The sequence below is a fragment of the Pan paniscus genome, chromosome 10 (assembly GCF_029289425.2).
Source record: "Pan paniscus chromosome 10, NHGRI_mPanPan1-v2.0_pri, whole genome shotgun sequence".
NCBI lineage: Eukaryota > Metazoa > Chordata > Mammalia > Primates > Hominidae > Pan > Pan paniscus.
The window spans coordinates 12,135,914-12,148,218 of record NC_073259.2 but is presented as its reverse complement, the minus strand read 5'-3'; the positions used below and the strand labels follow the sequence as shown (position 1 = coordinate 12,148,218).

At 46.2% G+C, this 12,305-nt stretch overlaps 1 protein-coding gene and 1 non-coding gene across 29 annotated transcripts in view; both read left to right on the top strand.

Moving 5' to 3' along the window:
- The window catches only part of CHD4 (chromodomain helicase DNA binding protein 4), a 44,579-nt gene that overhangs the window by 28,330 nt on the left and 3,944 nt on the right, over window positions 1–12,305 (top strand). For 10 of the 28 annotated variants that reach the window (XM_055095302.2, XM_055095301.2, XM_014347054.4 and 7 more), the window contains exons 26-37: window positions 2,963–3,143; window positions 3,228–3,314; window positions 3,405–3,493; window positions 3,593–3,726; window positions 4,060–4,204; window positions 4,528–4,693; window positions 4,954–5,051; window positions 5,170–5,299; window positions 7,395–7,466; window positions 7,766–7,903; window positions 8,175–8,283; window positions 8,395–8,527. In XM_055095302.2, coding sequence (XP_054951277.1) covers window positions 2,963–3,143; window positions 3,228–3,314; window positions 3,405–3,493; window positions 3,593–3,726; window positions 4,060–4,204; window positions 4,528–4,693; window positions 4,954–5,051; window positions 5,170–5,299; window positions 7,395–7,466; window positions 7,766–7,903; window positions 8,175–8,283; window positions 8,395–8,527 — 1,482 coding nt within the window. Of the gene's footprint in view, window positions 1–2,962; window positions 3,315–3,404; window positions 3,494–3,592; window positions 3,727–4,059; window positions 4,205–4,527; window positions 4,694–4,953; window positions 5,052–5,169; window positions 5,306–7,394; window positions 7,467–7,765; window positions 7,904–8,174; window positions 8,284–8,394; window positions 8,528–12,305 lie in introns of all 28 variants that reach the window. The other 18 variants (XM_055095294.2, XM_063593310.1, XM_055095297.2 and 15 more) reach the window with 4 other exon arrangements.
- On the top strand, window positions 4,733–4,868 carry LOC112436813 (small Cajal body-specific RNA 11). Its single transcript, XR_003025503.1, has one exon. It is a non-coding gene; the product is annotated as a small Cajal body-specific RNA 11 (non-coding RNA).

Sequence of the window (12,305 nt, the reverse complement as noted above, 5' to 3'; positions counted from 1 at the left end):
GCTCCGCCTCCCGGGTTCATGCCATTCTTCTGCCTCAGCCTCCCAAGTAGCTGGGGACTACAGGCGCCTGCCTCCACACCCGGCTAATTTTTTTTGTATTTTTAGTAGAGATGGGGTTTCACTGTGTTAGCCAGGATGGTCTCGATCTCCTGACCTTGTGATCCACCCACCTCTGCCTCCCAAAGTGCTGAGATTACAGGCGTGAGCCACTGCCCCTGGCCTTATGTATTTTTTTTTGAGACGGAGTCTTGCTCTGTTGCCCAGGCTGGAGTTCAGTGGTGCAATCACAGCCTACTGCAACCTCCACTTCCTGGGTTCAAGCAATTCTCCTGCCTCAGCCTCCCAAGTAGCTGAGATTACAGGTATGCACCACCATGCCTGGCTAATTTTTTTATAGTTTTAGTAGAAACGGGGTTTCACCATGTTGGCCAGGATACTCTAGAACTCCTGACCTCAAGTGATCCGCCTGCCTCGGCCTCCCAAAGTGGTGGGATTACAGGCGTGAGCCATTACGCCTGGCCTCTTTGTGTGTGTGTGTTTTTTTTTTTTTTTTGAGACACAGTCTTGCTCTCCCGCCCAGGCTGGAGTGCAGTGGCATGATCTCGGCTCACTGCAACCTCTGCCTCCCGGGTTCAAGCAGTTCTCTTGCCTCAGCCTCCCGAATAGCTGGGACTACAGGCACGTGCCACCACACCCAGCTAATTTTTTGTATTTTTAGTAGAGATGGGGTTTCACCATGTTTTTTTAAAGATTAGAATTGGGCCGGATGCGGTGGCTCACGCCTGTAATCCCAGCACTTTGGGAGGCCAAGGCGGGTGGATCACGAGGTCAAGAGATCGAGCCCATCCTGGCTGACACGATGAAACCCCGTCTCTACTAAAAATAAAAAAATTAGCTGGGCGTGGTGGCGGGCGCCTGTAGTCCCAGCTATTCGGGAGGCTGAGGCAGAGAATCACTTGTACCTGGGAGGCAGAGCTTGCAGTGAGCCAAGATTGCCCCACTGCACTCCAGCCTGGGGGACAGAGCCAGACTCCGTCTCAAAAAGATTAGAATCGGTATATACCTTTTTATTCTCCTCCCTTCTTTTTCTTGGTCTTTTATAGTAAAAAAAATAGTATGTGAGGAATGTGTGTCTGGCTTGTTTTAATGTTTTTCTCTCCTAAATGATATAGAGGGGTATGAAATGGAAAAATAAAATTTCCTTTTTCTTGTCTTCTGTAAACCACTCAGCTCCGGGTTCTTTCAGTTGGCATTGGTTCTGGTGGTCTTTGTCATCTTTTCTCATTCTTCCACCTCAGAACCATCCCCCTTGCTGTGTTTCCCTGATGCTTACCTGTGATTTTGTTCTCGAAGGTAATGCGTCCAACCTCAGTTTATATGTAAGTGTGGCTGAATGGTCTGACATAGGTCTGTGTACCGTAGTGTTCAATCAGAAACGACCCTATTGATAGAATGCTCACATTCCTTTCAGTGGCAGTGAATGTAATAGAAGTGATTGATGGGAGAGCACATGCTAAGTGGATCATCCTTGCTGGTGACTACATAAGTATACAAATCGTTCTTTGATTAGTGACGACAGCTGCTGTTGACTTCTTTTAAAATATTTTTAAGTTTTATTTTTAATAGATAGAATTTACATAGTTCAAAATACACAAAAGGGCCAGACACAGTGGCTCATGCCTAGAATCCCAGTACTTTGGGAGGCTGAGGCAGGAGGGTCGCTTGAGCCCAGGAGTTGGAGACCAACTTGGGCAACATGGTAAAATTCCGTCTCTAAATAATAAAAACATTAGCCGAGTGTGGTTGCTCACGCCTGTGGTCCCAGCTGCGTGGGAGGATTGCTTAAACCTGGCAGTCGAGGCTGCAGTGAGCCGTAATGACGCCACTCTACTCCAGCCTGGGCAACACAGCTAGACCCTCTCTCAAAAAAAAAATATATATTTATATGTACACACACGTATCTCTTTTCTCTCCTGTCCTCTAACAATTTAGTTCCCTTCTTGTGGACAACTAATGTTTTCAGTTCCTTTTATATCTTTCCAAAAATATTTTATGTGTATACAAATTACACCTATATTCATACACATATATGTACACTCACATATATGTACCCAAAGACTTTTTTTTCCTTGTAAACATAAAAGTAATACCAATGCAATGTAAATGCTACATTGGTTAGGGAATAATGACAAGAAAAAAGTCTGTACATGTTGAGTACAGACATAATTTTGTTTTTTCTCTGAATATTTTCCATCTATGGTTGTTTGAATCCACAGGTGCGGAACCCATGGATACAGAGGGCCGATTGTAATTTATTTAATTAGTTCCATAATGATGGGCTTTTAGGTTGTTTCTAATGTTATGCTATTAGCAGCTGTTTAATTCCAATATAAGGGATGTGGAATCAGTGAGTGGTCCTCAAGTGTCTGAAAAAAATTCACTTTTAGAGGAGTATCAACGTTTTTGGGACATAAGAGGCTATATAGAATTCTTTTCGTTCTGCAGACAGTTGGTAAGCTTTTATGAAGTTTATGAAGAATAGAAAGGCTTATAGTCATCCTCTCCTTCCTTCTCTCTTATGAAAATCTTTTACAGTACTTCAGAAGCTTCTCCATTCTGCCTTGCTAAGGCTCTGACCTCTTTTCTTTTTGCTATCTTTCAATTGTATATGCATCAGTGCAAGGGGTTAGAAGAAAGCATTCTGTCTCTTCATCCTTACCTGTGATAATAGCTCTATCCCATGTTTTTCTTGAGTTATGCTGACTGCTAATCTATACGTAATTATGAGGAGCTGTGTACTCTCAATTAAATTTCTTCTAAGTTCTTAGGTCCAAACAGGCACACCAAGTATTTAAGAGTCCAGTCATGAAAAGGAGCTAGCAGAGTGGGAACTGTGAGGACCAGGGGTAGCTGGTGATGCTGACTTCAGCACTCCTGAGTCCTGGCCCTCCCTCTGTCCCAGGAGGAAGAGGAGGTAGAACGGGAAATCATTAAACAGGAAGAAAGTGTGGATCCTGACTACTGGGAGAAATTGCTGCGGCACCATTATGAGCAGCAGCAAGAAGATCTAGCCCGAAATCTGGGCAAAGGAAAAAGAATCCGTAAACAGGTCAACTACAATGATGGCTCCCAGGAGGACCGAGGTGTGTGTGGCCGGCCCCGCCCCCCACCCATGGGCCGTTCCACTAGAGCAGTGGGCCCCGCTCATCTGCCCTCTCTCCCTCCAGATTGGCAGGACGACCAGTCCGACAACCAGTCCGATTACTCAGTGGCTTCAGAGGAAGGTGATGAAGACTTTGATGAACGTTCAGAAGGTGAGGGCTGTGCTTTTTTTGTTGCTTTTCTAAATGTTGCTTTGTTTAATATCCTACTTGTGTCACTCATTCATCTTTTTCTTCTTGCAGCTCCCCGTAGGCCCAGTCGTAAGGGCCTGCGGAATGATAAAGATAAGCCATTGCCTCCTCTGTTGGCCCGTGTTGGTGGGAATATTGAAGTAAGTGCCATACGATTCTAAGGAGGGGTGAGTGTCAGATATTGCATCTTTGGTGGAATGCGACCTGCTGCCTCTCACCTGGGTTTCTTCTTCCCCTAGGTACTTGGTTTTAATGCTCGTCAGCGAAAAGCCTTTCTTAATGCAATTATGCGATATGGTATGCCACCTCAGGATGCTTTTACTACCCAGTGGCTTGTAAGAGACCTGCGAGGCAAATCAGAGAAAGAGTTCAAGTGAGTTGAGGGCTGGAGTGGACTGATCTAGAGCAAGGGCTTCTGCTATCTATCTGGTCATTCCATGGTTCTAGGCCCAGCCGTGCAGGGAAGTGGGCTATCTTTTCTGTTGAAGTTGGCAGGTGAAGCTGTTAGTAATGTGTTCCTAGCTTCCCTGGAAGAGAACCTGGGTCTTCTTGTGGGGTCTAGAGATAAGCCTTCCCGTGCAGTGGTGGGCTTTACCTCAAGGTGGAGCCATAGTTATTGCCTGTGATAATGCCTCACGAAGGGATGGAAAAGAATCTAAGAGTCAGCATGATCCCTGTTTAACTCTTTCTCTACTTCTTTACACAGGGCATATGTCTCTCTTTTCATGCGGCATTTATGTGAGCCGGGGGCAGATGGGGCTGAGACCTTTGCTGATGGTGTCCCCCGAGAAGGCCTGTCTCGCCAGCATGTCCTTACTAGAATTGGTGTTATGTCTTTGATTCGCAAGAAGGTGAGCCCTGAGCCTCTTGCCATTGTTTCTAGGGGGCCAGGCGCAGTGGCTCACACCTGTAATCCTAGCACTTTGGGAGGCTGAGGCGGGTGGATCACTTGAGGTCAGGAGTTAAGAGACTAGCCTGGTCAACATGGCGAAACCCCATCTCTACTAAAAATACAAAAATTAGCTGCACGTGGTGGCGGGCACCTGTATTCCCAGCTACTCAGAAGGCTGAGGCAGGAGAATTGCTTGAACCCGGGAGGCAGAGACTGGAAGGCCAATAGGAAAGGAGCCTGTAGCTGGAATTGGGTCTTCAACTTCTTGTCCCATTGCTACAGGTTCAGGAGTTTGAACATGTTAATGGGCGCTGGAGCATGCCTGAACTGGCTGAGGTAGAGGAAAACAAGAAAATGTCCCAGCCAGGGTCACCCTCCCCAAAAACTCCTACACCCTCCACTCCAGGGGACACGCAGCCCAACACTCCTGCACCTGTCCCACCTGCTGGTAAGTCTGCCTGTCCTATCATTTTCTGTCCCTCTCTTTTTGTCCTGGCCTATTTTTCTGCTCCCCTGTGCTCAGTTCTAACAGGGTAGTCTGGCAGGACACACAGCAATTCCCTCTCAGTTTAGGAGGGCCGTCCTAAGAATAGGGCTGGCTCTTAAAGGCACGAGAGGACAATTTAAGATGAGACAGACTGGGAAGAAATGACCTTCTCTCTGATCTAGTACCTTCTTCCTAATTGATTGTCTCTTATTGTTCTGCAGAAGATGGGATAAAAATAGAGGAAAATAGCCTCAAAGAAGAAGAGAGCATAGAAGGAGAAAAGGAGGTTAAATCTACAGCCCCTGAGACTGCCATTGAGGTAAGAGATGGGGGTGACTGAATGCCATACTAAAGACAAATGTGTAAGTCCAGTCTTCCTTTTAGTTGCTGGCCTGTCTGCTTCATCTGTTTTGTTTTTGTTTTTTTTTCCTTTGAAGTGTACACAGGCCCCTGCCCCTGCCTCAGAGGATGAAAAGGTCGTTGTTGAACCCCCTGAGGGAGAGGAGAAAGTGGAAAAGGCAGAGGTGAAGGAGAGAACAGAGGAACCTATGGAGACAGAGCCCAAAGGTAAAGGTATCCACATTTTGTTTGTTTGTTTGTTTTGAGACAGTCTAGTGCTGCCGCCAGGCTGGAGTGCTGTGGCGCGATCTTGGCTTACTGCAACCTCCACCTCCCAGGTTCGAGCGATTCTCCTGCCTCACCCTCCCGAGTAGCTGGGATTACAGACAGATGCCATCATGCCCAGCTAATTTTTGTATTTTTAGTAGAGACAGGGTTTCACCATGTTGGCCAGGCTGGTCTAAATCTCCTGACCTCATGATCCACCTGCTTTTGCCTCCCAGATTGCTGGGATTACAGGCATGAGCCACTGTGCCTGGCTTTTTTTTTTTTTTTTCAAAAGGAGTTTCACTCGTTGCCCAGGCTGGAGTGCAATGGTGCGATCTCGGCTTACTGCAACCTCCGCCTCCTGAGTTCAAGCGATTCTCCTGCCTCAGCCTCCTGAGTAGCTGGGATTACAGGCATGCACCACCATGCCCAGCTAATTTTGTATTTTTTAGTAGAGAGGGGGTTTCTCCATATTGGTCAGGCCAGTCTCCAACTCCTAACCTCAGGTGATCCACCTGCCTTGGCCTCTCAAGGTGCTGGGATTACAGGCGTGAGCTACCATGCCTGGCCGGTATCCATATTAAGCACTACAGATCCCTGTGTGAACCATGGTCACTCGTGAATTTTCGCTGGGGCTGTAGAGATATCAGGAGGAAGCGACACACTGAAGAATCCTGCACCCTTGATTTTAGGTGGCAGGTTTTCCCCTAACTTAAGGTATCTCTTATGACTTTATTTGTTGTTGTTGTTGTTGCTTTTTCGAGATGGAGTCTCACTCTGTCACCCAGGCAGGAGTGCAGTGGCACAATCTCTGCTCACTGCAACTCCCGCCTCCTGGGTTCAAGCGATTCTCCTGCCTCAGCCTCTGAGTAGCTGGGATTGCAGGCGTGCCACAACCATGCCCAGCTAATTTTTTTTTTTTTTTTTGAGACGGAGTCTTGCTTTGTTGCCCAGGCTGGAGTGCAGTGGCACCATCTCGGCTCACTGCAAACTCCGCCTCCCGGTTCACACCATTCTCCTGCCTCAGCCTCCCGAGTAGCTGGGACTACAGGCGCCTGCCACCATGCCCGGCTAATTTTTTGTATTTTTAGTAGAGACGGGGTTTCGCCGTGTTAGCCAGGATGGTCTCCACCTCCTGACCTCGTGATCCGCCCGCTTTGGCCTCCCAAAGAGCTGGGATTACAGGCGTGAGCCACCACGCCTGGCCAAAATTTTTTTTTTTTTTTTTTTTTGAGACGGAGTCTCACTCTGTCACCCAGGCTGGAGTGCAGTGGCACGATCTTGGCTCACTGCAACCTCCGCCTCCTGGGTTCAAGTGATTCTCCTGCCTCAGTCTGCTGAGTAGCCACCATGCCTGGCTAATCTTTTTTTTTTTTTTTTTTTTTGAGATGGAGTCTTGCTCCGTCGCCCAGGCTGATGTGCAGTGCTGTGGTGTGATCTTGGCTCACTGCAACCTCCACCTCCTGGGTTCAAACAATTCTCCTGCCTCAGCCTCCTGAGTAGCTGGGATTACAGGCATGCGCCACCACGCCCGGCTAATTTTTGTATTTTAGTAGAGATGGGGTTTCACCATGTTGGCCAGGCTGGTCACGAACTCCTGACCTCAAGAGATCCACCCATCTCGGCCTCCCATAGTGCTGGGATTACAGGTGTGAGCCACCACGCCTGGCTAATTTTTGTACTTTTAGTAGAGACAGGGTTTCACCATGTTGGCCAGGCTGGTTTCTAACTCCTGACCTCAGGTGATCCACCCACCTTGGCCTCCCCAAGTGCTGGGATTACAGGCATGAGCCACCGCACCCAGCTAATTTTTGTATTTTTAATAGAGATTGGGGTTCACCTTGTTGGCCAGGCTGGTCTTGAACTCCTGACCTCAAGTGATCTGCCTGCTGCTGTCTCCCAAAATGCTGGGATTACAGGCATGAGCCACCATGCCCAGCTGACATTACTGTAATTGCAGACATTTAGATGTGGGTCTATCCAATTGGATAATAGTGTGCAACAGAGGAGAATGTTCTTCCTTTAGGTATAGTCTCAATAACATTTCTTCCCCTAGGTGCTGCTGACGTAGAGAAGGTGGAGGAAAAGTCAGCAATAGATCTGACCCCTATTGTGGTAGAAGACAAAGGTGGGTGTTTGGAGAAGTTGATTGTGGTTTAGAAGAACTCTAAAACCAGAAGCAGGGACTGTATCTGCCCTGCTTCCCCGTCCATACTCATCTAGCCATTTTATCCCAAGATAAAAGACTGCACCTGTCCCCACATTTAGTTGTCAGTGGGCCAATGGCACCATTTTCTGGGTCTGAGAGACACCCAGGTGGAGAAGGGGTGTAGGTGGATGGATTCTTGTAGCATACAGTGTTCTGGGTAAGGGCGATGGTGCTGGGCTTTGGCTGGAGCTGACATTTTTCTTCCCCATATTCTGTAGAAGAGAAGAAAGAAGAAGAAGAGAAAAAAGAGGTGATGCTTCAGAATGGAGAGACCCCCAAGGACCTGAATGATGAGAAACAGAAGAAAAATATTAAACAACGTTTCATGTTTAACATTGCAGATGGTGGTTTTACTGGTATGGAAATGAGGGGCCCACCAGGGTTAGAAGGATCTGATGTGAAATTGGGGTTCTTGTCAGAAACCACGGTACAGGGACTTTACCTCTTTACCTCTGTTTGATGAGGGAATGCCAAACTGATAGTGGGTTCTGTGGAGAAAGCCAGAAGCAAATTATATGAAATGGATCCAGGGGTAGGGGATGGTGGGGGACAAGAATAAGTAGCTTTTTCAATTCTCACAGATGTTTGCTTCCCCCCACCCCCAACCTTCCCTAAATTCCTCCTCAGAGTTGCACTCCCTTTGGCAGAATGAAGAGCGGGCAGCCACAGTTACCAAGAAGACTTATGAGATCTGGCATCGACGGCATGACTACTGGCTGCTAGCCGGCATTATAAAGTATCCTTTGCCTGAATCTGTACTGAGGCTTTTGGTGAAAGGTTCTGAAGGTCTTTTAGTTTGAGGTTCTTACTTTCCTTGTTTTGTTTTTCCTGAGCACTTTTCCAATAGCCATGGCTATGCCCGGTGGCAAGACATCCAGAATGACCCACGCTATGCCATCCTCAATGAGCCTTTCAAGGGTGAAATGAACCGTGGCAATTTCTTAGAGATCAAGAATAAATTTCTAGCTCGAAGGTTTAAGGTGAGCGGTTGGGGAGGAATATATTGCTTAAGTGACAAACTTGAAAGTGCATAACGTCCTGCAGCAGAGGGAGTCTGTCCATCCAGTGCACCGTTCTCACTTTCTTCATTCTATGGAAGGCTTTGCTCCCAAGTAACTTACACGTTAGGGTTGAAGACACACAGAATTGAAAGTTAACTAACTGTACATGAGCTGTAGGTGACTATGTGTCCAATCAGTGACACACTAGTGCAGAGGGGTTGGTTTGGGGAACACTGCAGATTGGAGTATTCAGGAAAGATATAGAGGTGGGATTGAATTGCATCTCTGAAGATGTAGAGCTATTAGTCAGTGTGCTGCTGGTTCTTTTTTTTTTTTGAGACAGAATCTCTGTCGCCCAGGCTGGAATGCAGTGATGCAGCCTCTGTTCTGCTCACTACAACCTCTGTGTCCTGGGTTTAAGTGATTCTCCCGCCTCAGCCTCCTGAGTAGCTGAGATTACAGGTGCCTGCCACCACACCCAGCTGTTTTTTTTTGTATTTTTAGTAGAGATGGGGTTTCACCATGTTGGCTAGGCTGGTCTCAAACTCCTGACCTCGAAGTGATCCACCTGCCTTGGCCACCCAGATTGCTGGGATTATAGGCATGAGCCACCATGCCTGGCCTGGTTCTTTTTTCTGGGCTAAAAAGTGCCTGTGTGGGCCAGGTGCGGTGGCTCACGCCTGTAATCCCAGCACTTTGGGAGGCTGATGCAGGAGAATCGCTTGAAGTCGGGAGGTAGAGATTTCAGTGAGCTGAGATCGTGCTACGGCACTCCAGCCTGTGCAACAGAGTGAGACTCTGTCTCAAAAAAAAAAGATGTGTCTGTTGTCTCATACGCTGAGTATAATTGGGGAAGAAATGGTACACTAATAAGCCTTCAGGTATTATGTACTAAGCAATGATGTGCCCAGGGATAAAAAGACAAAGCATGGTATCTGTTTTCAAGGAGCTTTCAGTTTCAAGTAGGAGCACATGTGTAATCAAATGAATGTCATTCTGCATATCAGGAGAGAGATTGCTGATTGGCATAAGAAAGTTCTCCAGAATTGCTTGAACCCGGGAGGCGGAGGTTGCAGTGAGCCGAGATCGCACCACTGCACTCCAGTCTGGTGACAGAGCGAGACTCACCTCAAAAAAGACAAGAAAAGAAAGTTCTCAGAGAGGCAGACACAGTGGCTAATCCCAGCATTTAAAAGAGCTGATTGCTTGAGTCCAGGAGTTCAAGACTAGCTTGGGCAACATGGCAAAACCCCATGTCTACAAAAAATACAAAAATTAGCCAGTTCTGGTGGCGTGCACCTGTAGTTCCAGCTACTTGGTAGGCTGCAATGAGCCTAGATTGTGCCATTGCACTCCAGCCTAGGCATTGGAGTGAGACCCTGTTTTGTTTTGTTTTTTCCTGAGACAATGTCTTGATGTGTTGCCAGGCTGGAGTGCAGTGGCAAGATCTCTGCTCACTGCAACCTCTGCCTCCCGGGTTCAAGTGATTTTCCTGCCTCAGCCTCCCGAGTAGCTGGGACAACAGGCGTGTGCCACCACGCCCAGCTAATTTTTGTATTTTTAGTAGAGACAGGGTTTCAGCATGTTGGCCAGGATGGTCTCGATCTCTTGACCTCATGTTCTGCCCGCCTCGGACTCCCAAAGTGCTGAGATTACAGGCGTGAGCCACTGTGCCCATCCAAGACCCTGTCTTAAAAAAAAAAAAAGTTCTCGAGAGGGAATTGGAGTAGGGAGGGAACTCACAAATGGCTTTATGGAGAAGATGGCATTGGAATGAAGTTTTGAAGAATGCGACGGAGATTTTTTTGGTAGAAACAGAAGGGTATCTGAACAAAGGGATTAGGTTGGGCAAAGATGTGAGGCAGCAAAGCTTAGTATGTCTGGAAAGAGCAGATAGCCCAGTTGAGCTGTAGGGAAAACATTTGTGTTGGGTGATGGTGGGAGGTAGGTTGGAACGAGAAAGGTGGACGGGCTAGAGGTCAGTAGGTGGGTTCTTGGCACCAGATAAGAGAGTTTGGACTTTACCCTATCGTTAATGGGCAGCCACTGAAAGTTTGTGAGCAGAGTTTTGATAGGACCAAGGGAAATGGAAACAGCATTCGTAAGATTATAAAACTGTCATATAATCATGAGGTGTTAAGGGTCTGGGCTGTGATGCTGGTTGTGGAAAATGAAAAGGGTAAAGATAAAGGAAACAACACCAAAGAATTTATTGGACTTAGTGACTTACTGTAGGGGTCAGCAAACCTTTTTTTCTCCCCCCAAACCAAAAACGGTTAATAAAACCCTTTTTTTTTTTTTTTTTTTTTTTTTTTTTTTTGAGACAAAGTCTTACTCAGTTGCCCAGGCTGGAGTGCAGTGGCGACATTTCCTGGCTCACTGCACCCTCTGCCTCCTGGCTTCAACCGATTCTCCTGCCTCAGCCTCCTAAGTAGGTGGGATTACAGGCATGTACCACCATGCCTGACTAATTTTTGTATTTTTAGTAGAGATGGGGTTTTGCCATATTGGCCAGGCTGGTCTCAAATTCTGGACCTCAGGTGATCTGCCCGCCTTGTCCTCCCAAAGTGCTGGGATTACAAGTGTGAGCCACTGCACCCAACCACACCTTTTCTATTAAAGGGCCAGATAGTCCCTTTGTGGGACCTGTAGTCTCTGTTGCATATACTCAACTCCATCTTTGTTGTGTGAAAGCAGCCACAGGGGATACATAAATGAATAAGTTAGGATGTGTTTCAGCGTTTCATCTATGGATATTACAATTTGAATTTTGTATAATTCTCATGAAGTGGCATGAAATAGTCTTGTTTTGACTTTTTGCCAACCATTTTAAAATGTAAAACCCATTCTTAGCTCTTGAGCCATATAAAAACAGGTGGTGGGGCAGATCTGGCCCACAGGCTGTAGCTTGCCAACTCCTGACTTACTGGATTTGAGGTACAGAATGAGTGAGACTGAAAATAACATTTTGAGCCTGAGTCACTGAGAAAGTTAAATTGTCATTTAAGAAGAGAGGGAGCAGTTTGTAGAAAAGAATGATACCGAATTTTAGACAAGTCTTTTGGTATTTCTCACAAATCAGCCCCCCTCCCACTACCTACCCCCATCACCATACACTAGTGGGATCAGAACCAGTGCTGAAGGTACATGTTTGAGAAGCATCAAATCATCTGCATAGAAGTGCTGGCTGACACTAGGAGAGGAGAAGGGTATGAGAAATCTTCTCATGTTGAGTCATATGTTTTATGAATATATTTTTTAAGTAATTAAAATCTTTTCATAAATTAAGAACCAACATTCTGCCTCTTGGGATATATTTCAAAGACTCTTTAATACAGCTCCATCATATGACATGTGCATGAGTGTTTTTGCAGTATGATTTTTGGTGGTGGGGGCCTAGAGGCAACATAAATGTTCAGCATTAGGAGAATGCATAGGTGAAACATGTATTCATATCATGGGGCATTAAACAACAGAAGCAACAAAATTCATGTGCATACAACATAAGAGTACCTTTTAAAAGGTATGTAGTGGGAGAAGAAAAAGCATTTTATAGATACAGAAAACATCATTCTGTAACTTAGAAACATACATATGAAACAGAAACAGTTTTTAAAAACCTGACAAAAAGCCACAGTATTACTATATTAGAAAAGTTGCTTTTCAGAGGAATGGGAGTGAGATGGCGATAAGAGGAAATAAAAAACAAAAATATTTTAAAATAGCAAAGTAACCCCTTTTTTTTTGAGACAGTTTC